Here is a 24,757-nt window from a genome sequence, read left to right on the forward strand (position 1 = left end):
CATGTCATCTATCAGTTGGGTAGTGGTTTAAGTGCCAGCAGTACCTTTTGCATTTGACAACCAATGACGTCCCTGATATGCTCAATGGGAGATGAGTCTAGAGATGCTGCAGGCCATGGTAGCACATTTAGGCCATGCAGGCTGCCCACAGTAGCACTAGCAACATGCAAACTTGTGTTCTTGCACTGAGAACGACTATTGGGACATTTTGAAAAAATGGCCCTACCACTAGTTCAAAAACTAAATCAATGTTATGCTGAGCTGTTAGTGCAGTGGTAATGAAGGCTAGGGGGGTCCAGCTAAGATACCATATACCTCCCCGTACTATAATCTTAGGAGTAGGACCAGTGTAATGTTCCCTCATGAAAGTCTCTTTATGGAGGTGTTCATGTGGTCTCTAGACCAATTGTTACGGATCTGCAGCACAGGACTATGGAAGAAGGGGGATAACCGACCCTGCACTACGACTAGGTTGACACCCTACGATGGAGTGGGCGACCCATTCCTTGCGAATAGACCCACCGACGATCCCAGGTTAATCTCAAGCGAAGACCTATAGATAGGGGGAAGGGGGTCCCTGAAAGATCTAAGGACTGGGTATAAAAACGGTAACCTCCTAATAGAAAACAAAGAGAAGGCTGCAGAAGCAAACTGAAGACAGAAACAAAGACTAGCAGAACCAGAGGTCCCAGCACTGAACTAATTTAACACACAGAAGGCAAAGCTCCAAGACAGAACTCAAGCGGATTAACACTGTTGCCCAGCAAGGATTGAAAGATGGGTGCAGGTTAATAAAGGGTGATACAATCACCTGACCCAAGACAAACCCAGCACCAGAGGAAAAAGACCAGCAGCAGAACACTACAAGAAAATAGCGGATAGTCACAAACTAAGCAGGTTCTACCAGTACCTCCCCTTTAACGAGGATTCCCCGGATCCTCTAGGCTGGGCCTTATTCGGAAATATCCTGTGAAAAGCCTTAATTAATCTTGAGGCTGAGACGTCCACAGCTTTCACCCAGGAATTGTCCTCGGGACCGAAACCCTTCCAGGACACGAGATACTGTAACCCTCCTCTGCGCCACATGGAATCAAGAATGCGTGAAATCTCAAACTCGCAGTCCTCATCAATGGGAGGAGCAGACGGCATAGCCACCTTATCTGGCATGTCAACTTTCTTCAGCAAAGATACATGAAAAACTGAATTAATTTTCCAGGACGAAGGAATGTCCAATCTCACCGCTGCCGAGTTGACAATCTGAACCACTTTGAAGGGTCCTAAAAACTTAGGCCACAACTTTTTAGAAGGGATCTTTAAAAGCAGATCCCTAGAGGACAATCAAACCATGTCCCCAATAACAAACCTCACCTCCCTTCTTCTCTTGTCAAAATATTTCATAGACCTCCTATTAACCTGATTCAGATTATGGTGTACACTGGTCCAAATCCTTTCCAAATTTCCAGAAAAACTCTCTTCTTCAGGCACCGACGCCCCAATCCTAGAAAAAGGATCGAATGATGGATGCTTCCCAGTACAACAAAAAAAAGGAGAACACCGAGCTGAAGAAGACTTATGATTATTGAGAGCAAACTCAGCTAATGGTAGATATTCCAACCACATCTCCTGATTGTCTGCTACAAAACATCTCAAAAACTTCTCAACGTCTGGTTCTTCCTCTCGGTCTGTCCATTGGACTCCGGATGATAAGCCGACGAAAATGACAAATAAACCTTAAGTCTGTCACAAAAGGCACGCCAAAATCGAGCCACAAACTGTGGTCTCCTATCGGAGACAATGTCCGTGGGAACACCATGGAGTCTGACAATCTCTTTCACAAATGCCCTGGCAAGTGTCTCAGCACAGGGTAATTTATTGAATGGGACCAGATGACACATCTTACTAAACCGGTCCACTACAACCCAGATGACAGAAAAACCCTCAGAGACCAGCAGGTTGGTGATAAAATCCATTGCAAGATGCGTCCATGGGGAATTAGGAACCTCTAACGGGCACAGCAACCCTGCCGCTGGAGCATGAGAAGCCTTAGACCTAGCGCACACGGTACACTGACGCACCCACTTGACGATTTCTCTTAGACACCCCGGCCACCAGAAACTCCGACCGATCGACTTTCTAGTCTCGGCAATCCCTGGATGACCCGCCAAACGAGACTAATGACATTCTGTAAACAAAGCTCTCCTCAGGGCTTTAGGCACAAATAATTTCCCATATGGAGTGCTAGTTGGAGCCGCATCCTGGGCTTTAAGAATGCTATTTTCCAACTCAGAACCTAATGCTGCCACCACCACCCCTCTCTGCAGAATAGATTCCTCCTTTTCAGTATTAACCGCTGGGGAGAAACTTCGAGACAAAGCATCAGCTTTAACATTCTTTGTCCCAGGGATATATGTCACAGAAAAATGGAACCGGGCAAAAAACAAAGCCCACCTAGCCCGACGGGCATTCAAACGTTTAGCAGCATCCAGATAGATCAGATTCTTATGATCAGTAAAGACTTGTATAGGATGTCTAACGCCCTCCAAAAAATGTCGCCAATGCTCAAACGCAAGCTTAATAGCCAGCAATTCTCGGTTCCCAACATCGTAGTTGAGCTCCGCCTCCGAAAATTTCTTAGAAAAGAATGCACAGGGATGTACCACATCCTCTCCCTCCTGTGACAGAATAGCCTCCACTCCTACTGAGGAGGCATCCACCTCTACCAGAAAGGGCTTAGTCTCATCTGTCTGGATCAAAACAGGAGCAGAGCTAAACTTCTCCTTGAGATGCTCAAAGGCCTTAACAGCCTCAGGGGACCATTGGACAGTATTGGAACCCTTCTTAGTCAGATCAGTAAGGGGTTTTGCGATAACAGAAAAATTCTTTATGAATTTTCTATAATAATTAGCAAACCCCAAGAACCTCTGAATCGACTTCAAGCATTCAGGTCTAGGCCACTCCAATACCGCCTGAACCTTCATCGAGTCCATCTTAAACCCATCAATGCAAACAAAGTACCCCCAAAAACTGATTTTCTGTACCGCAAACTCGCATTTCTCCAGTTTAGCAAAGAGAGTGTTTTCTCTCAGAATCTGCAGAACCTCTCGGACTCTCTGCCAATGCGACTCCAGATCGGGCGAGTAGATCAAAATATCATCCAAATAAACAATAACACTCCTACCGATAAACAGCCTCAGAATGTCGTTAATTCAATTTTGAAAGAACGCCGGGGCATTTGTAAGGCCGAAAGGCATTATCAGACACTCAAAATGACCTTCCGGGGTATTAAAGGCTGTCTTCTATTCATCGCCTTCTTTTACCTGCAGCAAATTATATGCCCCAAAGAGATCAATCTTAGAGAACCACTTGGCTCCAACTAATTGATTAAACAATTCCGGAATTAGCGGCAAGGGGTAAGGATTGCGCACAGTGATCTTATTAATCTCTCTGAAATCCAGGCACGGTCTAAGACCCCCATCTTTTTTTTTGACAAAATAGAATCCCACGGCCACAGGGGACTTAGAGAGTCTTATATGACCTGCAGCAAGACTAGTCTGCAGGTATTCCTTTAAGACCTCCCTCTCGGGAATCGTCAGATTAAATAAATGACTCTTAGGGAGATTAGCACCTGGAACGAACTCAATAGCGCAATCGTAATCTCTATGAGGCAGTAGAGCTTGTGACTCCACTTCTGAAAATACTTTCCAGTATTCCTGAATGGCTTCAGGTAGCTCATTTTTCACCAAAGCAGCAATGTGCACATCACAACATTTCCCATAACAACCCTGACTCCAGGATCTTATCGTACTTGCCAACCAGTCCAGTACAGGATTGTGCATCTTTAACCAGGGTAACCCCAGGACAACTGGAAAAGGCAATTTATCAAGTACAAACAAATCTAAAGATTCCTGGTGTTCCATATTCACAGTGAGTGGAAACCCGGTGATCTTTCGAGAAACGCACCCATGCTCTAGAGCAGTGGTCCCCAACCTTTCTGACCTAGAGAGCCACCTTCAGCTCTGAGAGAGAGTCACGAACCACATTCAGCTCCCTCCCCCCTCACCGTAGTGGTAACCAGAGCCCCCATTACGGGTATAATGATAACCAAAGCTTTTCCTCAGAAATCCCCCAGAAGCCATATAACAAGATCCAGTGGTCCCCACAATTCCCTCATTCAGTAGTCTCCCATCCAGCACTTCCAACATACTGTCACATCTAGCTTCAGGCACCTCCTCGGACAGGTAGTATCATCCTGTATCCAGCATACCATACTTAAAAAAACATTGAAACCTCTAAGACCAGTATATGTGCATCCAGATCTGCTCTTCTGTGCAGGGCTAGTCACAAAATTCATCATTTTGAGATGTGCTCCTCATACCTGTTAGCTAGACCTGGAGCTAATGCACCAAGCGGGAAGACAGCCGCGAGCCACAATTCATGGGACCGCGAGCCACATGTGGCTCCCAAGCTACAGGTTGGGGTGCCCTGCTCTAGAGGAGTGTTATCAATCGCCACTACAGGAAAAGGGGATGATAAAGGTACAGAATCAATCTTATACTTGTCCAGAAATTGCTGATCAATCAAATTAAGTGCAGAACCACAGTCCACCATCACTTGAAAATCAATAGAATGACCACAACAAGTAGAACTACCAGAAAAAGAAACTCCTGTGGACCGTAAAAATGCAATACGAACGGGAGGATTACTCTGATTGACCTTTTTTTTTCTCTTTTCCTGATTTATGCGTCCTTCACATTGCTTAATAAAATGGCCAGTCTTACCACAATAAAGGCATAGCCGCTCAGAGAACCTTCTCTCCCTTTCCTTGGAATGAGAGGACATCGCCCCAAGTTGCATCGGTTCCCCATAGTTCATGGGGGGGTCTCTTGAGAGACAGGGTCCAGCACAATTGAAACCTTCTCCTCATTCTGTCCATCTCTCAATCTTCTATCCACCCAGATAGCTAACTGCATGGCAGCCTCAAGTGTAGCAGGTGCAGGGTAAGCAATGAATAAATCTTTAACCCTGTCATTCAAACCTGCTAAAAACTGACTCTTGAGTGCTGGATCATTCCAGCTGACTTCTGCAGACCATCGTATGAACTGGGTACAATATCTCTCAGCGTCGTCAGAACCCTGTTTCAGCCATCTGAGTTTTGCCTCGGCTGTAGTGACCCGATCAGGGTCGTCATACAGTTGTGGCCAAAAGTATTGACACCCCTGCAATTCTGTCTGATAATACTCAGTTTCTTCCTGAAAATGATTGCAAACACAAATTCTTTGGTATTATTATCTTCATTTAATTTGTCTTAAATGAAAAAAACACAAAAAGAATTGTCCTAAAGCCAAATTGGATATAATTCCACACCAAACATGAAAAAGAGGGTGGACAAAAGTATTGGCACTGTTCGAAAAATCATGTGATGCTTCTCTAATTTGTGTAATTAACAGCACCTGTAACTTACCTGTGGCACCTAACAGGTGTTGGCAATAACTAAATCACACTTGCAGCCAGTTGACATGGATTAAAGTTGACTCAACCTCTGTCCTTTGTCCTTGTGTGTACCACATTGAGCATGGAGAAAAGAAAGAAGACCAAAGAACTGTCTGAGGACTTGAGAAACCAAATTGTGAGGAAGCATGAGCAATCTCAAGGCTAAAAGTCCATCTCCAAAGACCTGAATGTTCCTGTGTCTACTGTGCGCAGTGTCATCAAGAAGTTTAAAGCCCATGGCACTGTGGCTAACCTCCCTAGATGTGGACGGAAAAGAAAAATTGACAAGAGATTGTGCGGATGTTGGATAAAGAACCTCGACTAACATCCAAGCAAGTTCAAGCTTCCCTGCAGTCCGAGGGTACAACAGTGTCAACCCGTACTATCCGTCGGCGTCTGAATGAAAAGGGACTGTATGGTAGGAGACCCAGGAAGACCCCACTTCTTACCCCGAGACATAAAAAAGCCAGGCTGGAGTTTGCCAAAACTTACCTGAAAAAGCCTAAAACGTTTTGGAAGAATGTTCTCTGGTCAGATGAGACAAAAGTAGAGCTTTTTGGGCAAAGGCATCAACATAGAGTTTACAGGAGAAAAAAAGAGGCATTCAAAGAAAAGAACATGGTCCCTACAGTCAAACATGGCGGAGGTTCCCTGATGTTTTGGGGTTGCTTTGCTGCCTCTGGCACTGGACTGCTTGACCGTGCGCATGGCATTATGAAGTCAGAAGACTACCAACAAATTTTGCAGCATAATGTAGGGCCCAGTGTGAGAAAGCTGAGTCTCCCTCAGAGGTCATGGGTCTTCCAGCAGGACAATGACCCATAGCACACTTCAAAAAGCACTAGAAAATGGTTTGAGAGAAAGCACTGGAGACTTCTAAGGTGGCCAGCAATGAGTCCAGACCTGAATCCCATAGAACACCTGTGGACAGATCTAAAAATGGCAGTTTGGAGAAGGCACCCTTCAAATATCGGGGACCTGGAGCAGTTTGCCAAAGAAGAATGGTCTAAAATTCCAGCAGAGCATTGTAAGAAACTCATTGATGGTTACCGGAAGCGGTTGGTCGCAGTTATTTTGGCTAAAGGTTGTGCAACCAAGTATTAGGCTGAGGGTGCCAATACTTTTGTCTGGCCCATTTTTGGAGTTTTGTGTGAAATGATCAATGTTTTGCTTTTTGCTTCATTCTCTTTTGTGTTTTTTCATTTAAGACAAATTAAATGAAGATAATAATACCAAAGAATTTGTGTTTGCAATCATTTTCAGGAAGAAACTGAGTATTATCTGACAGAATTGCAGGGGTATCAATACTTTTGGCCACAACTGTATAATACCCCCATAGCAGAAAAAAACGCTTCTACTGACATCAAACAAGGGTCATCCGGACGCAATGAAAATGCCCAAACTTCCGGCTCACCTCGCAATAACGACCTAATAATCCCCACACGCAGCAATTCAGCCCCAGAAGACCTGGGTCTAAGCTGAAAATAAAGCAAACATGCATTTTTTAATGAAAAAATACCTGCCGTTTACCAGAAAAACATTCAGGCAAACCAACCGTAGGTTCCTCAGGGTGGATTCCAGGGCAATTACGTGCTGTTGTAAGCTGGCATTGAGAAAGATCCTGAACGCTGTTCATATTGCAAAAATCTTTTTTTTTTATATATAATTTCTAAGGCTGGACAAACTGTTATGGATCTGCAGCACAGGACTAGGGAAGAAGGGGGATAACCGACCCTGCACTATGACTAGGCTGACACCCTACGATGGAGTGGGCGACCCATTTCTTGCGAATAGACCCACTGACTATCCTAGGTTAATCTCAAGCGAAGACTGTTGTGAATTCGCTTTCTAACCTCCCTCTGGTTATTACTGAAGGTAGTGGAGCTGGTCAGATCGACAGAGGGGTTGCGAGTTCACTTTCTGGGCTCCCTCTGGTGGTTACTGGAGGTAATGGAGCTAATCTGATTGACAGAGGCTTGCCACCTGATAATGATGATGACGATTGGAGATCTGGGGTTTCAGATTGGGATTTAAGACAGCCGACTTCCTCTATCACTGCTGGTGATTTGCTTCCTGTTCCTCCTGAGGTCTGATTTCTCCAGCTCTGTCCCTACATGTTCAGCTAAGTGGTTTATTTGCTATTCTGTTTGCATTTGATCTGGTTTTGTCTATCTCTTCTTGGTGCGGGTCAGCCAGCTGCGGCTGGGACTGTGCTGAATCACCGCCCATATGTTACTGCTTGTGCCAGTTTGTTTTATCCCCAGTTAGATTGGTCTCTTTTTGCTCTGCTTTCAGAATATACCAGAGTGCTGATATAGTGGGGGGCGAAGTCGTGTGACTTCAGTGTTTTTTGCATCAGACGTGTTGGACTTTTTGCAGGGTTTTTTGCGTGATTGCAGACAGTGTCTTTCCTTTCCTGTCCTGTCTAGTGAGAGTGGGCCCCATCATTTACACAGTCTATTTTCCTGCCTGTGTTTGTGTTTTTATCTCATCTCACAGTCAATATATGTTTGGGGGCTATCTATTCCTTTAGGGTCTGCTCTGGGGCAGTTTAGATTTCCCCTTTCTTGCTTTAGGCTTACTTAGCTCTCCGGCTGTGCCGAGGCATCTAGGATCATCGTAGGTACGCTTCACGGCTACTGCTAGTTGTGTGGATAGGATCAGGGGTCTGCAATCCACTTAGGTATCAACCTCTCTGGTTTTCTGTGGCTTAGCCTGGACCTGCTCTCCTCCTCGGTGACCCATTCATAACAGAAGACCTATAGATAGGGGGAAGGGGGTCCCTGAAAGATCTAAGGACAGGGTACAAAACCGGGTAACCTCCTAATAGAAAACAAAGAGAAGGCTGCAGAAACAAACTGAAAACAGAAACTAAGACTAGCAGAACCAGAGGTCCCAGCACTGAACTAATTAAACACACAGAAGGCAAAGCTCCAAGCCAGAACTCAAGCGGATTAACACTGTTGTCCAGCAAGGACTGAGAGACAGGTGCAGGTTAATAAAGGGTGGTACAATCACCTGACCCAAGACAAACCCAGCAGCAAAGGAAAAAGACCAGCAGCAGAACACTATAAGAGAATGGTGGATAGTCACAAACTAAACAGATTCTAACACCAATCTCTGTCTATCAATGCATCAAGACAAAAACAGCACTTACAAGTTATTCTCACTATATTAGAATATAATTAAAAAGTTAATTTATTTCAGCTTTTCAATACAAAAAGTGAAACTCATATCATATAGTCATTACAAACAGAATGATCTATTTCAAGTGTATTATTTATGTTAATGTTGATGATTATGGCTTACAGCCATTGAAAACCCAAAAGTCATTATCTCAGTAAATTAGAATAATTAACAAAAAAGCACCTGCAAAGGCTTCCAAAGCATTTAGAAAGGTCTATTTCAGTAGGCTCCACAATCATGGGGAAGACTGCTGACTTGACAGATGTCCAGAAGGCAGTCATTGCCACACTTCACAAGGAGGGTAAGCAGGGCTGTATTTAGAGTTTATGCTGCCCTAGGCACTTTTAGTGCTGCCTCCCCCATTGGTGAGTACGACTAATACAGACACTTTGGCAAAAATCGCTGATGTGAAAGTAGCCTTTCTCCCTAGGGCAGCCGTTTCACCAGTGCAGCCATCTCCCCAGTGCAGCCATCTCCCCAGTGCAGCCATCTCCCCAGTGCAGCCATCTCCCCGATGCACCCATCTTCCCGATGCACCCATCTCCCTAGTGCAGCCATCTCCCTAGTGCAGCCATCTCCCTAGTGCAGCCATCTCCCTAGTGCAGCCATCTCCCTAGTGCAGCCATCTCCCTAGTGCAGCCATCTCTCCAGTTCACCCATCTCCCTAGTGCAGCCATCTCCCCAGTGTACCCATCTCCCTAGTGCAGTCATTTCCCCAGTGTACCCATCTCCCTAGTGCACCCATCTCCCTAGTGCACCCATCTCCCTAGTGCACCCATCTCCCCAGTGCACCCATCTCCCCAGTGCACCCATCTCCCCAGTGTACCCATCTCCTCAGTGCAGCCGTCTCCCCAGTGCAGCCGTCTCCCCAGTGCAGCCGTCTCCCCAGTGCAGCCGTCTCCCCAGTGCAGCCGTCTCCCCAGTGCAGCCGTCTCCTCAGTGTACCCATCTCCCTAGTGCAGCCATCTTCTCAGTGCAACTGTTTCCCCAGTGCAGCCATCCCCCCAGTGCAGCCATCTCCCTAGTGCAGCCATCTCCTCAGCGTACCCATCTCCCTAGTGCAGCCATCTCCTCAGCGCACCCATCTCCCTAGTGCAGCCATCTCCTCAGCGTACCCATCTCCCTAGTGCAGCCATCTCCTCAGCGCACCCATCTCCCTAGTGCAGCCATCTCCTCAGCGCACCCATCTCCTCAGTGCACCCATCTCCTCAGTGCACCCATCTCCTCAGTGCAGCCATCTCCCCAGTGCAGCCATCTCCCCAGTGCAGCCATCTCCCCAGTGTACCCATCTCCCTAGTGCAGCCATCTCCTCAGTGTACCCGTCTCCCTAGTGCAGCCGTCTCCCCAGTGCAGCCGTCTCCCCAGTGCAGCCGTCTCCCCAGTGCAGCCGTCTCCCCAGTGCAGCCTTCTCCTCAGTGCACCCATCTACCTTGTGCAGCCATCTCCTCAGTGTACCCATCTCCCTAGTGCAGCCATCTCCTCAGTGTACCCATGTCCCTAGTGCAGCTGTCTCCCTAGTGCACCCATCTCCTCAGTGCACTCGTCTCCCCAGTGCACCCATCTCCCCAGTGCACCCATCTCCCCAGTGCACCCATCTCCCCAGTGCACCCATCTCCCTAGTGCACCCATCTCCCTAGTGCACCCATCTCCCTAGTGCACCCATCTCCCCAGTGTACCCATCTCCCTAGTGCAGCCATTTCCCCAGTACACCCGTCTCCTCAGTGCACCCGTTTCCCAAGTTCAGCCATCTCCTCAGTGCAGCCATCTCCCCAGTGCAGCCATCTCCCCAGTGCAGCCGTCTCCCCAGTGCAGCCGTCTCCCCAGTGCAGCCGTCTCCCCAGTGCAGCCGTCTCCCCAGTGCAGCCGTCTCCCCAGTGCAGCCGTCTCCCCAGTGCAGCCGTCTCCCTAGTGTACCCGTCTCCCCAGTGCAGCCGTCTCCTCAGTCTACCCGTCTTCCCAGGGCAGCCATTTCCCCAGTGCAGCCATCTCCTCAGTGCACCCATCTCCCCCCTCTCTCCCCGCTGGGCTCATTCTCATCTCCACCCCTGCTCATACTCATCTCCCCCCTCTGGGCTCATACTCATCTCCCCCTCTGGGCTCATACTCATCTTTTCATCTCCCCCCTCTGGGCTCATACTCATCTCCTCATCTCCCCCCTCTGGGCTCATACTCATCTCCCATCCCCCCCCACGCAAACTCATCTTCCCCTCCCTCCCCTCTGGGCTCATACTCATCTCCCCCCCGCTCATACTCACCCACCCCGGGCTCATACTCATCTCCCCACCCCGGGTTCATACTCATCTCCCCCTCCCTATATCATATAGGTGTGCATAGGGCTGCCATATTCCCAACCCTGAGGCGATGCGCCGGTGTCCATAGGGCTGCCATATTCCCACCCTTGAGGCGATGCGCCGGTGTCCATAGGTGTGCCCATACTTTCTCCATCCTACAAGGAGCAGCATCTTCCTCCACGTCCAGTCATGGCTGCTGGCATGCATTCCTCCCAGCCTGTACATATGGCTGAGGGGAGCAGCCGCCTCTCCTCATGAACTTGCCCTGTGGCTGGAGACAGGACTAGGCCTGAGGCACAATGTAAAACACTTCAGGCAAACTCCAGAGCCTGCAGCATCTCTGTGTCATGTCCTCCTTCCTCATGAGCTCAGCCCTGTCTGCAGAGACCTGGCACTACCATGCGAGCCATTGCTGCCTCTAGGCCACTCCATGGAGAAGTTCCTCGGTGCGCAGCAGCCACTTTTCCGGCACAGGGAGGGGAGAAGCAGAGCTGAGATCCGGTGGCCACAGCACGAACTCCATGCAGCAGCTAGGGAGGAGGCAATGCTGCAGAGGAATGAGAGCAGCAGTCTCACAGTCCCTCCATGAACTAGTCTGAGCACATCCACTGCAGTCCAGCCTCACAAGGGATTAACGCAGCCCCCTCCCCGGTGCCGCACTGTAAGCACATATGCACAGGGTAATAACGCTCATCACAGGCTGTAAACATGGCGGGCTCACCTCGCGCAGTCCCTGCATGCATCACGTTTACCGCTCCAGGCGCCGGCATTCTTCCTGAGTTCCTGTGTGTGTGTGTGAGCGGTCACGTGATACCGCTCATTAAGTTCATGAATATGGATGCCACCCCTATGGGAGAGGAGTGGCGTCCATATTCATTACTGTAATGAGCGGTATCATGTGAATGCCGGTCAGGAGACCATCGGAACTGCAGGCACCGCTGGAGCAGAGGAGGTGAGTATGATGTCTTCAAGAGGGGAGGGGAGGATCGGACCCGGACTTCTATTATAAAAAAAAAAAAAAACTTTGCCCAGGTGCCGCCCTACCGCATCGTCCCGCCCTAGGCACGTGCCCGCGGGTGCCTAGTGGCAAATACAGCCCTGAGTGTAAGCCACAAATGGTCATTGCTAAAGAAGCTGGATGTTCACAAAGTGCTGTATCCAAGAAATTAATGGAAAGTTGAGTGGAAGGAAAAAATGTGGTAGAAAAAGGTGCACATGCAACCGAGATAATCACAGCCTTGAAAGGATTGTTAAGAAAAGGCAATTCAAAAATTTGGGGGAGATACAGAAGGAGAGGACTGCTGCTGGAGTCATTACTTAAAGAGCCACCACACACAGACGTATCCAGAACATGGGCTACAAATGACGCATTCCTTATGTCAAGCCACTCATGACCAATAGACAATGCCAGAAGTATCTTACCTGGGCCAAGAAGAAAAAGAACTGAACTGTTGCTCAGTGGTATAAGGTGTTGTTTTCAGATGAAAGTAAATTTTGCATTTCATTTGGAAATCGAGGTCCCAGAGTCTGGAGGAAGAGTGGAGAGGCACACAATCCAAGCTGCTTGAGGTCTAGTATGAAGTTTCCACAATCAGTGATAGTTTTGGGGAGCCATGTCATCTTCTGGTGTAGGACCAAAGTCAGCATAGCCGTCAACCAGGAAATTTTAGAGCACTTCATGCTTCCCTCTGCTGACAAACTTTTTGGAGATGGAAATTTCAGTCTCCAGCAGGACTTGGCACCTCTCCATACTGCCAAAAGTACCAGTACCTTGTTTAAAAACAATAGTATCATTGTGCTTAACTGGCCAGCAAACTCGCCTGACCTTAACCCCATAGATATGGGGTATTGTCAAGAGGAAGATGAGAGATACCAGACCCAACAATGCATACGAGCTGAAGGCTGCTATGAAAGCAACCTAGGCTTCCATAACACCTCAGCAGTTCCACAGGCTGATTGCCTCCATGCCATGCCGCATTGATGCAGTAATTGATTCAAAAGGAGCCCCGACCAAGTATTGAGTGCATTTACTGAGCATACATTTCAGTAGGCCAATATTTTAAAATCATTTTTCAAGCTGGTGTTATAAAGTATTCTAATTTACTAAGATAATGACTTTTGGGTTTTCACTGGCTGTAAGCCATATTCATCAACATCAACAGAAATAAACACTTGAAATAGATCAATCTGTTTGTAATGACTCTATATAATATACGAGTTTCACTTTTTGTATTGAACAACTGAAATAAATTAACTTTTTGATGATATTCTAATTTAGTGAGAAGCAATTGTATGACTGAAGAAGATGCACCTCCATTCCAGGCATGATTGCCATCTTGCTCTGCACCATTATAGCCTTTGAGAGCTGTGGCATGAGGTCAATGGAGCACGCGTACCTGGCTGTCTGGCTTGTAGCCCAATGTCGTACAAATGCCTTCTAACAGTTTATGTTGACACTGTTTGATGCCTTAGGCTTGGTATGTGATGGCCAATTTCACTTAAAGTACAGAATTAATCAATCATGTAATCAGCAGTGCAGCCATTTTTCCAAAGTGTCCTAGGAACAGTTTTTCAACACAACACCAAGCTGCATATTGCACGTGCTCCTGTGAGCAGCCTACATGGCTTAAATGTTTAACCAAGACCTGCAGCATCAATGGACATGTCTCCCATCAAGCACATCTGTAACATCATTGGTCTGCAATTCCAAAAAAATACTGCCAATAGTGGATCTTGGTGATCTGCGTGCTGAAGTGTTCAGAGTCACAGAAACATTTTCAGATAACCTTGTTGATAGCATGCCAAGTTGTGCAAGTGCATGCACTTCTTCAGGTGGTGTGATGAGTGGATAAATATATATATAAATATTTGCATATCCCCTCTAGACTGTGAGCCCTCGAGGGCAGGGGCCTCTCTCCTTCTGTAGTTGTGTGCCCTGTATTGCTCATGTTTATTGTACTTGTCTATGTGTGCCCCTTTTTTTCACATTTAAAGCGCCATGGAATAAATGGCGCTATAAAAATGAATAATAATAATATCCGAGTTGCAAGGTGGCTGATAGACATGCAGTGCATGGGAGATAAACCTGGAGTAATGCTTTAATACATATAGGGTGTAAGGTAGCACTTGTTATTCAGGTAGGGGACACTCGCTAGGCAGCCAAATAACCAGGTCCTGCACGGGTTTCTCATATAACTCCAACAGTCCATGCGGTTTATTAAGCATCATAAACCGTGAACAGCAATAGAAAGTTCATATACAACAGCATAGCATCCATGACAGAGCTCCACTCTGTTAACCCTGTAGTCACACAGGCTAGGCAATGTCCAATATGCAGGCTCTCTAGCCTCACTGTTATCTCACCCCGTGGCCGGGTTACCTCATGGTTGCTTCACCACACTGCCGACGTTCATTCCATCCAGGGAACTCTCACACACACCTCTCCACGTGTACAGGAAGGCAGACACGTCGTAATCATTCGGTCTCACATCAGCCCAGATGAGACCTTCCATACGGACCAACCGGGTCCAAGCATTCACTCATGTGACCTCCCCTGGCCACCTTATATGGCCCATAGCCACGCCCACCAGATCACATGGCTATGACCTCATCACAGGTCCTACAAGCATTCATACACTTTACTATGGCGTTCTAGACACCGCCCCTAGGTGGGTTTGTAGGTAGCTGGTCTCACCAGCTACCTGGAAAGCTCTCCCTGACACAGTGTAACGAAAGCTCAGCAGTACCTCTGCTGATCAACACACATGTTCAAGCTTCCATCCCAAGGCCACCTACCTTGGGATACATAACGATCATTCAGCATCCTGCCACTCATCCTCTCTCCTGGGACACCCACACAGCGCCCTCTAGCGGGCACAGTGGTCACTACACCACAAGGGCTAAAAGGAATTAGTTGACCATGACAGATTGATTATGAGCAGCTGAATTACTGCTCACCATATCCCCACCCTTATGTGTGGTTCGCTTTGTAAAATGATGTCTGTTTGTCTCCTGAAGTCAGTGTGTGCTGAGGTTGCAGACCTCCTGCATTGTGTGGCTTTGCTAAAGGACTAAGAAGCTAGACTTTGTGCCAAGTGGGCAAGCCAGCACTAGGGATGAGCGAGTACTGAAGTATTCAGACTCGCTATACTCGTACCGAGTATACCTTAATACTTGGGTATGCGGTACAAGTAGCAAGTCCAATGATAGTCAAAGGAAAATGCGAGTAATTGTCTGCTGGACCCTACAAAGCGGTCTGGGGGCTGAGGAAAAGGCTAAAAAATGTGTAAATGTTAAAAAAGATATGCTGTAAACAAATGTATATAACATGGGGGCACCTGGTCACGGGCTGCACGAGTGGTTTTACATCACTGCTTCACTAGAATGTACAAGCACTATTTGAAGTCCTGTCATTTTTTTCCGGCAGAGCGGGACTCGTACGCCACTTACGCAGTGCCAGTGATATATCAAAAGTGCTGTAAGAGCGAGTGATGATGGAGGTGATCTTCTGACAGCTAAGTGTGTAAGTGGTGTAAGGAGAGCGATCTGCCCTAGGGGCTATGTGATGGTTAACGCAGGAAGAAGTCACCCATCATCATCATCACAAGGGATTCACAATTATAAAGCTTGGACTACTGGCCTTGTTGTTCCACTACCCAATGTGTAGGCACAGACATAGTGTCTTCAAAACATTTGCCCTAGGGGCTGTCTCATGGTTGATGAAGGAAGCATGGCAGGTCTGAAGGGCCAAACAATTCTGATGAAGCCAGGACTACTAGCACAGTAGTTGCAGTGCCCATTGTCCAGGCATAGCCATAGTGTCTCCAAAAATTAGCCCAAGGGGCTGTATCATAGTTGATGAAGGAAGCAAGGCAGGTCTGAAGGGCCAAACAATTATGATTAAGCTAGCACTACTATCACAGTAGTTACAGTGCCCAGTGTCCAGGCGTAGCCATAGTGTCTCCAAAAATTAGCTCAAGGGGCTTGATACTATGTTTGATGAAGGAAGCAAGGCAGGTCTGAAGGGCCAAATAATTATGATGAAGCTAGGACTACTAGCACAGTAGTTGCAGTGCTCAGTGTGCAGGCATAGCCATAGTGTCTCCAAAAATTAGCCCAAGGGGCTGTATCATAGTTGATGAAGAAAGCAAGGCAGGTCTGAAGGGCCAAACAATTATGACGAAGCTAGGACTACTAGCATAGAGGTTGCAGTGATGAGTGTCCAGGCATAGCCATAGTGTCTCCAAAAATTAGCCCAAGGGGCTGTATCATAGTTGATGAAGAAAGCAAGGCAGGCCTGAAGGACCAAACAATTATGATGAAGCAGCTAGGACTACTAGCAGTGTAGTTGCAGTGCCCAGTGTCCAGGCATAGCCATAGTGTCTCCAAAAATTAGCCCAAGGGGCAAGAGACCATGGTTGATGAAGGAAGAAGGGTCTCACTCTCATCACAAGAGCCTCCGATGGGATATATTAATTAACGTAACATTGTTTTTAGCTTACTGTTATGGACCATGATGTACATGTGGCAGAAGCAGGATTTGAAAACATGTGTAAGAAGAAGAAAAGGGGCTTGTATGGGAAAGGATGGACGTGAGCACCAATTTTTAAAAAAATAACATTTTGGGTGACTTTAGGTTGGGATACTGTCATCTGAAGGGATTAAATACTGTTGCAAAATCCAGTCTTTGTTAAATTTTATCAGTCAGCCTGTCTGCATTCTTTGTAGTCAACCGTGTGCGTGTATCTGTGATGATTGCCCCAGCGGCACTGAAAACACACTCTGACATCACACTAGCTGCAGGGCAAGTCAGCATCTCCAAGGCATATAAGGAGAGGTCTGGCCAACTATGCAGCTGGGATACCCAGTAATTAAACGGAATTGAAGCTTCAGGAAGGACGCAGGTATGGTCACTTAGATAGTCGTTGACCATCTTGTTCAACTTCTCCCTCCTTGACATTGTTACTGTTCCAGCTAGTCCTTGGTGATGAGCCGGTTTAATAAAGATGGCCCAGTTTGTGGACATTTTATCATCACCTCTTTTGGACCTGCTGGCGTGTCTCTCCCCATTAATGCATGCTGTTGCACAGAGCTGGTACCTCTGCTAGCAGTGGTGTCTGAGGGTGCTGTTACCATCAAATGATCGACAATGGCCTTCTTGAAGGATTCCATTGTGAAACCCCTTGGTGACTGCAACAATAGCAAAGGAAATTTGTCCTTGTACCGTGGGTCTGGAAAGGTGGTCAACCAGTATAGGTTGCTATTGAAAATGTGGATTACGCGAGGGTCTTGGCACAGACAGACAGATATGAAGTGTTCCATGTGTGCCAAGCTGCAAAGAGGCAAATCTTCTGTGACCCCAGAAGGAGGAACAATACCCATCCTCTCCTCACACTGACTTTCCTCCTCCACCTCCTCCTCTGCAACCCATCCATGCTGGACAGACATGAAGCTGGGGTTGGGATTCCCCTCTGTAGAATAAGGTGTCCCCTCGGTACCACGGAAAAAGAAGCCCTCTCACTCCTCATTTTCATCATCTTCATCCCCCAATCTTACCTGATGATATTGGCTGGGCTGGGTAGATTCACCCATTGTGAAATCTTGCTCCATACCCAGCTGCTGGGCACGCAAAGATTCCATTTTTTGATTCTGCAGCGATTTTTTTCAGCAGACATAGCATAGGGATGGATACGCTGATAATAGCCTGATCACCACTCACTAGCTTGGTGCAGTACTCAAAGTTATCAAGCTCCTCACAAATATCAGCGATCCACACCCACTCGACAGTTGTTATGTGTCTTGGCTGAGTCTCCGTGTGACAGGTATGTTTAAGCAGGTATTCAGCAAGTGCCCTCTGCTGCTCACTTACCCTTGCCAACATATGATATGATGAGTTTCATCGTGTTGGCAGGTCGCAAATGAGTCTGTGGTTTGGCAAATTAAATTGCTTTTGAAGCACTGCAAGACCGGCAACAGCGGTTGAGGAATGGCGGAAATGGGAGCAAATACGGCGCACCTTCTTAAGTAGGTACGGCAAGTAAGGGTATGTTTTTATAAATTTCTGCACCACTAGGTTCAGCATGGCACGTGTACCAGCTTCCCGAGCTTTAAAGCCACCACCAGGTTACGCCCATTGTCGCAGATAACCAGACCAGGTTGGAGTTTCAGTGGGGAGAGCTACTGATCAGTCTGTTGTTTTAGTCCTTGCCACAGCTTTTTTGGATTTTTCTGCCATAGTTTCAGATGTTCAGATGCAGATATTGGGGAACAAGGAGCAGTTAGCGCTTTGTGGAAGGTAGCACTACAGCCTAGTACTGCTTTATGTTTTACAAACAGCATCGCAACAGCACAAAAAATTGCCCTGAGGTCTAAGGCGAGATTACGCACCACAGTCACCACACAAGACAGCAGTGCTGCCACTAAAAAATTGCCCTGAGGTTTAAGGCAAGATTACACACCCAAGTCACCACACAAGACAGTGGTGCTGCCACTAAAAAATTGCCCTGAGGTTTAAGGCGAGATTCCGCACCCCAGTCACCACACAAGACAGCGGTGCTGCCACTAAAAAATTGCACTGAGGTTTAAGGTGAGATTTCACACCCTAGTCACCACAAAAGACAGTAGTGCTGCCACTAAAAAATTGCCCTGAGGTTTAAGGCAAGATTACGCACCTCAGTCACAACACAAGACAGCGGTGCTGCCACTAAAATATTGCCCTGAGGTTTAAGGTGAGATTACGCACCCCAGTCACCACACAAGACATCGGTGTTGCCACTAAAAAATTGCCCTGAGGTTTAAGGCGAGATTACACACCCCAGTCACCACACAAGACAGTGGTGCTACCACTAAAAAATTGCCCTGATGTTTAAGGCGAGATTATGCACCACAGTCACCACACAAGACAGCAGTGCTGCCACTAAAAAATTGCCCTGAGGTTTAAGGAGAGATTACGCATCCCAGTAACCACACAAGACAGTGGTGCTGCCACTAAAAAATTTCCCTGAGGTTTAAGGCGAGATTACGCACCCCAGTCACCACACAAGACAGCGGTGCTGGCTGCGTGTCAGTTATGCATTACCGTGCGTGCGTCCCATTCACTGTGAACACAGCACCGTAACAGCACAAAAAAACTGCCCTGCAGGGGTAAATGAGACCCCAAAAATAGCTGGGAAAACTGTTACTACTCAGTCCCTGACCTTATACTTTCAGCTCTGAAAAGAGCTTTTGGGTTTTACAGAGGATTTCTGGATGATTTGCAGAAACAAACACAACTCTTCCTAGCAGTTGCTCACACCCTCCCTACACTAGCTGTGTTCTGCATGCAATGTGCAGAAAATGGCAGCGGCAGGACTTAGAGCCAGGCTATGATGACTAATAGGCTAGGATGCTGGGCGGCCAGCCAATCATAGTAATGCCGCCCACAACCAAGAAGGCTGTCATTACTGTGATTGGCAAATGCTGGGCGGGAGATCAGAGTAGTGCGAGGCAAGTAGTGAAATACTCACTATGTTATGAGTACCACGAGTACTTCACTACTCACCGAGTACCGAATACCCACGATTATGCTCGCTCATCCCTAGCCAGAACTATTGTATGGACTTTTTACCTTATGTTTCACTTTGTGCCGGACAGAGGCTGTATTTGAGATTTCCTGTGATGTGGTTTATGAGGACTGCAATAAACCAGCTGGACTTTTAAATAGAAATGGTTCCTGTGATACCTCATATCACTCCCAAATGAGTAACATTGTTACACAGTACATATATCTATATCTACAGTTGTGCTCCAAAGTTTGCATACCCCGGCAGAATTTTTCCTTTCTTGGCCTTTTTTCATATAATATAAATGATAACACCAAAACTTTTTCTCCACTCATGGTTAGTGGTTGACTGAAGCCATTTACTGTCAAACTAATGTGTTTAACGGTAGTTTGACAATAAATGGCTTCACCCAACCACTAACCATGAGTGGAGAAAAAGATTTGATGTTATCACTCATATTCTCTGGAAAAAGGCCAAGAAAGCAAAAATTCTGCCAGGGAATGTAAACTTTTGAGAACACTTGTAGCTAGATAGATAGATAGATAGATAGATATGAAACAGCAATAACCCACAAGAGGCGCAATGATCCAATCAAGGTAAATCACTAAAAAGAAACCTTTAAAAGATTATTTTAAAACTGCAGCTATATACCGTATGCACCACACAGTGGTGTAGTATATAGAGGATCTGTCGGCTCTCCTGTGTGGTGTAGTATATAGAGGATCTGACAGCTCTCCTGTGTGGTGTAGTATATAGAGGATCTGTCAGCTCTCCTGTGTGGTGTAGTATATAGAGGATCTGTAAGCTCTCCTGTGTGATGTAGTATATAGAGGATTTGTCAGCTCTCCTGAGTAGTGTAGAATATAGAAGATCTGTCAGCTCTCGTGTGTGGTGTAGCATATAGAGGATCTGTCAGATCTCCTGTGTGGTGTAGTATATAGAGGATCTGTCAGTTCTCCGGTGTGGTGTAGCAGATAGAGTGCAGTATATAGAGGATCTCTCCTGTGTGGTGTAGTATATAGAGGATCTGTCAGCTATCCCGTGCGGAGGATGAGATAGATAGAGGATGTGTCCCGTGTGGTGTTGTATATAGAGAATGTGTCCTGTGTGGTGCAGTATATGGAGGATGTGTCCTGTGTGGTGCATTACATAGATGATGTGTCCCGCGCAGTGTGGTATATAGAGGATGTGGTATTATCCCATTTTACAACAGAATTGATGACCTTGTATTATTTCTATATAACTGCATGGTGGGCCCCGGTCCCCATGAATGATTTTCCTCTGGTGATCCCAAAGTACTTCAGTTCGATGCTGTGAATGCATTATACTTATGTATAAACTATTATGAAAGACAAACAGATATTGTACAGTTTCTACTCTATGATTGGATTGATGTACCTGAATTAATAGAGTATTTAAAAGAAGTGGGTCCGGAATCCCGATCTGTACAGCTGAGCTTGAAATTCTGAATGTTTGTACCTGTTGCTTGATTTACAGGTACAAAAATTGTGTATGAATTTGGAGTACATACTGGCTTTTCATCATTAGCTTCTAGTATGTTTATGGTGACCTGAGGAAACAATAAAAAAATTACTTGAAATAAGATGGAGTTGTAGACTAAGATCTCTTATTGCTGACAACATTAAAATGACACTACCAATTTTCATAATTAGTAAATAGGAACTACTAAGGCAATGTAACATACTAGGGCCATTAATTCTCTCAGCAATATAAATGTCAAACTACTGGGGAATTACACTAGGCAGACACCCACCAATCACTGAAGCGAGGGTCTTGAGCCTCTTCTTTAGGCCGGAGTCACACTACCGTAGAATACTCAGTGTTAATCTATGGGGCAGCTCACATCTCCGTTTATTTTCTCGGGCATATTCAGCGTGCGTGTAAAATCGCAGCATGCTGTGATTGTCACCGAGACTCGGACGAGACTCGCCAATGCAAGCCTATGGGTGAAAGAAAACAATCGCACAGCACTCAGACCATGCGAGTGCTGTCCGATTTTTATGCACAGGTGTCCTTTGAAAAGCCAGCAATTCATGTGCCGCATACCGTAAAATCACACTGACAGGTTAGAATAGAATAGAATATACAGTTCCTGCGAGTTCACGGTCAATGAACTCACTTCACCTATGTGACGTTGACGCGAGCACCATGGGAAATTTTAGATAAATTTAGATAAATTTTCCCACAGCACTCACGCTGACATCAGAAAGGTGAAGTGAGTTAATTGGCCGTGAAATCGCAGGACTTGTCAGATGGCACCAAGAGAACTTTCTCACGCTCACGGTGCCCTCAGACAGGGAATAGCAGTTCACATAGACACTGAGCACACTCTGCTCAGTTTCTCCGCTGGATGACAGGCTGCATGGTCGCACCATGCAACCTGCCATCTAGATGTAGCAGAGCTGAACCTGTCGGGGGGCTAATGGATTAAAAGCATCTCTATGGAAAGGTGAGGAATTTTGTTGTTTTTTTTACCTCTTTTGCAGATGACGAGGGCATCAAAGGAATGGGCAAGGTCCTAAGTATGGTTTAATTAAGAATATTAAAAGAGTCTGTGTCTTTCTTTCAATTAAAGGACTTTTTTCTGGGTGTCTGTGTTTTCTTGCAGTGTGACTATGGGGTTAGAAATGGGGGCGTCTTATTGATGCTTCTCCATTATCAACTTCAGGCCTTGATGTCACCAGATAATACAAAGGTGACAGCACGCCCCCCAATAATTACTCCACTTGCCATTGCTACAGGGCAAGTGAGAAGAGTGAGGCTAAGTGCGGGCAGCAGTCACTGCACTGATGGGTAATTAACCCTTTTATTTCTTGTATACAAGCATAGCAGGCACAGTATTTTTTATATCTATTCAGATTGCTGATATTATAGTGGTGTGTTTTTGACCAGGGATGATCCGGTCAGTCCTACTGATTCGGAGTCGGCTGCCTGGATCTATCCCACTTATTCACTTGGCTGCCATTGATTAGCTATTGTATTGAATATACCATTTATATAGCCTTGTTATGTTTTTCTGCCCTTAGTCTGCGGCCACTATTCTTGTGGATCATTATGTCCTATATCCATACATATTACATGAAAAAATCTTTTAAATATTGTACTTTTTACTAATTAAGAAATAATTATTTTTGTACTAATAAATACTATATTTCATAATATATTGTGACTCAGGTTCTTCTCTTTTTTGCATTGTATTATTGGAGTCAATATATTTGTGAATGCTGTGATAATTGAGCACTGGTAATATTTTCATGACATAGGGAATTGCTGTATGTAAAAGCTCATGTTAAAAACGCATTGCAATCGCACTGCATTCGAAGGTCAAATGGATGCTAGGTGTGTGAGAATTTGGATTGTACTCGCATGACACTCCTACGACTCTTGACAGGGAGACTCGGACCGATTTTTCATACGTTTATTGTGACTCGGGCCTTATTCTCACTCCATGAAAAAGTGAGAAGAAAATTGAATGGGGGAGTGGGCTGAGTATGGGCCAAGTACAGTTCTCTACAGTTTGTTTCCGCTCCTTAGACATTGAATAGAGCAAAAGGGACCATATTCCCAGCCCCATTTACGTTCCAGAGGATGTGTAATGATTAATGAAGGACTCAGCAGAGAGTTGGCTCGCCCTACCAGGGCTGTGGGGTACTCGGTACCGGGCCGGTGTCAGCGGGATGTGTCACAGCAGCAGTGACCCGGTCCGTGGCCCTGGGCGCCCAAGTATTAGGGGAGATTGAAGGGTGGAATGTAGTTAATGGAATAGTTTGTGACGCCACCGGTGGTGTTCGGCAAGTGAGATGTTAAGCCGACGCTGCATGCAGATCCACTGGGACTGATGGTATGGAGCAGCAAAGATGTAAAAGCTCCCCACTGGTGAAGCTGTAGTCCCAGGGCAGTGTAGATGTGGTTGGCACGGGGATGTAGCAGTGCCGGAAGGGTAGGAAGCAGACAAAGACACACTGGGATTCAATTTCTGTACCTTTACTTGATAAATGCAGTCCAGGGTCCTGATTACAGATGGTACCGGAGCAGGCTAGCCTGGAAGCAGCTCAGTACTTATTTGAGTGAAGTACTCCTAGTACTGAGTTACACTGAAGTTCCTCCTAATTCTCTTCTGCTAGCACTCCTCGTATGGCATACAGCTGTAGCCGCTATTCCTCTCTTGGCTCACTCCGTGCTATTGTGCCTCCGAGTCTTAGATGGGGTAGGGCATTTACAGCCTCCTACTTCTCTGGTGTCTGTTGCAGGACCATTAGTATCCGTACAACCGTGGAGACCAGGCTCCAGTTCATGCACGCTCACTGGAGATGAGCCTTTCCTCTCCACTCGATCTCTGCGCTTCTTCCTCACACTAACTGACCACTCCTTCCTCTTGGCCCTCTGAGAGCACTCCTCCCTTCAATTCCGGTTCAGAGTCCCCCCTGCTGGCCTGGAGTGGAACTGTGTTGCATGTATAGGTTAACTGCAAGAGAGACCCTTCACTGCTTCCAAGCCTGGCATTACCCTCCCTGGAGGAAGGCAAAGCCACTGTGGCGGCCATACTCCTGGTGGCGCCACAGAGTCACTAAGCAATAATACAAGTATAAATATAAATATGCAAATAAAGTCTGGCTAGGTGGGAGCAATGCCTAGTAGACCAACATCACGAAACAATCACTGAAATCAGGGAGACCAGTCAAAGAAAACACTGTGGCAGCTGGCAAAGGCGCTCAATCACAGTGAAATCCTAGGTGCAATGCTCCCTGGGAAATACGAATATGCAAATAAAGTCCGTGGAGCCTCATTTTAGAGTCTCAAACACGGGACTAGCCAGATCTTCCTCCGTGGAAGGACCCAGCCAAGGAGTGGCTCCTTTTGGAAACCACCATATTAAGTGGCCCTTTAAGTCAATATCCAGCTCTTTACGAGTTTACAGATATGACAAGGGAAATACCAAGGCAAGTATAAATATAAGTAATGTCCATTATGGGACAACACTTCAAAACAGCAGGGCAAAGCGGGAGTTACCAAAACGTCACACCATTCTACCATCCATTCCTGGTCTACAGCTATTGAGTGAACCTGAACCTCCCCGATATTCTGCAGTCTCACTCCCTGAATGCAGTCTGTTCTAAAGACAGATAATTGCTTTTGATGGACTGAAGTGAAAGGATCATTTCCCTGGTATGTCATATAACCTTAATACATTCATTTTACTAATTATTAGAAGGTGCCTGGTGTTTAATA

The 24,757-nt window shown here is 46.4% G+C and overlaps 1 protein-coding gene across 5 annotated transcripts in view; it reads right to left on the bottom strand.

The window, feature by feature from the left end:
- CDHR3 (cadherin related family member 3) overlaps nucleotides 1-24,757 on the bottom strand; it is a 119,468-nt gene that overhangs the window by 23,211 nt on the left and 71,500 nt on the right. For 4 of the 5 annotated variants that reach the window (XM_073573588.1, XM_073573589.1, XM_073573591.1 and 1 more), the window contains one exon: nucleotides 20,906-21,077. The exons of the other annotated variant lie outside the window; for it this stretch is intronic. In XM_073573588.1, coding sequence (XP_073429689.1) covers nucleotides 20,906-21,077 — 172 coding nt within the window. The remainder of the gene's footprint in view (nucleotides 1-20,905; nucleotides 21,078-24,757) is intronic. 5 annotated transcript variants of the gene reach the window in all.

The sequence above is a fragment of the Dendrobates tinctorius genome, unplaced genomic scaffold (genome assembly GCF_039654945.1).
Source record: "Dendrobates tinctorius isolate UK_male_01 unplaced genomic scaffold, ASM3965494v1 ptg000035l, whole genome shotgun sequence".
Lineage (NCBI taxonomy): Eukaryota > Metazoa > Chordata > Amphibia > Anura > Dendrobatidae > Dendrobates > Dendrobates tinctorius.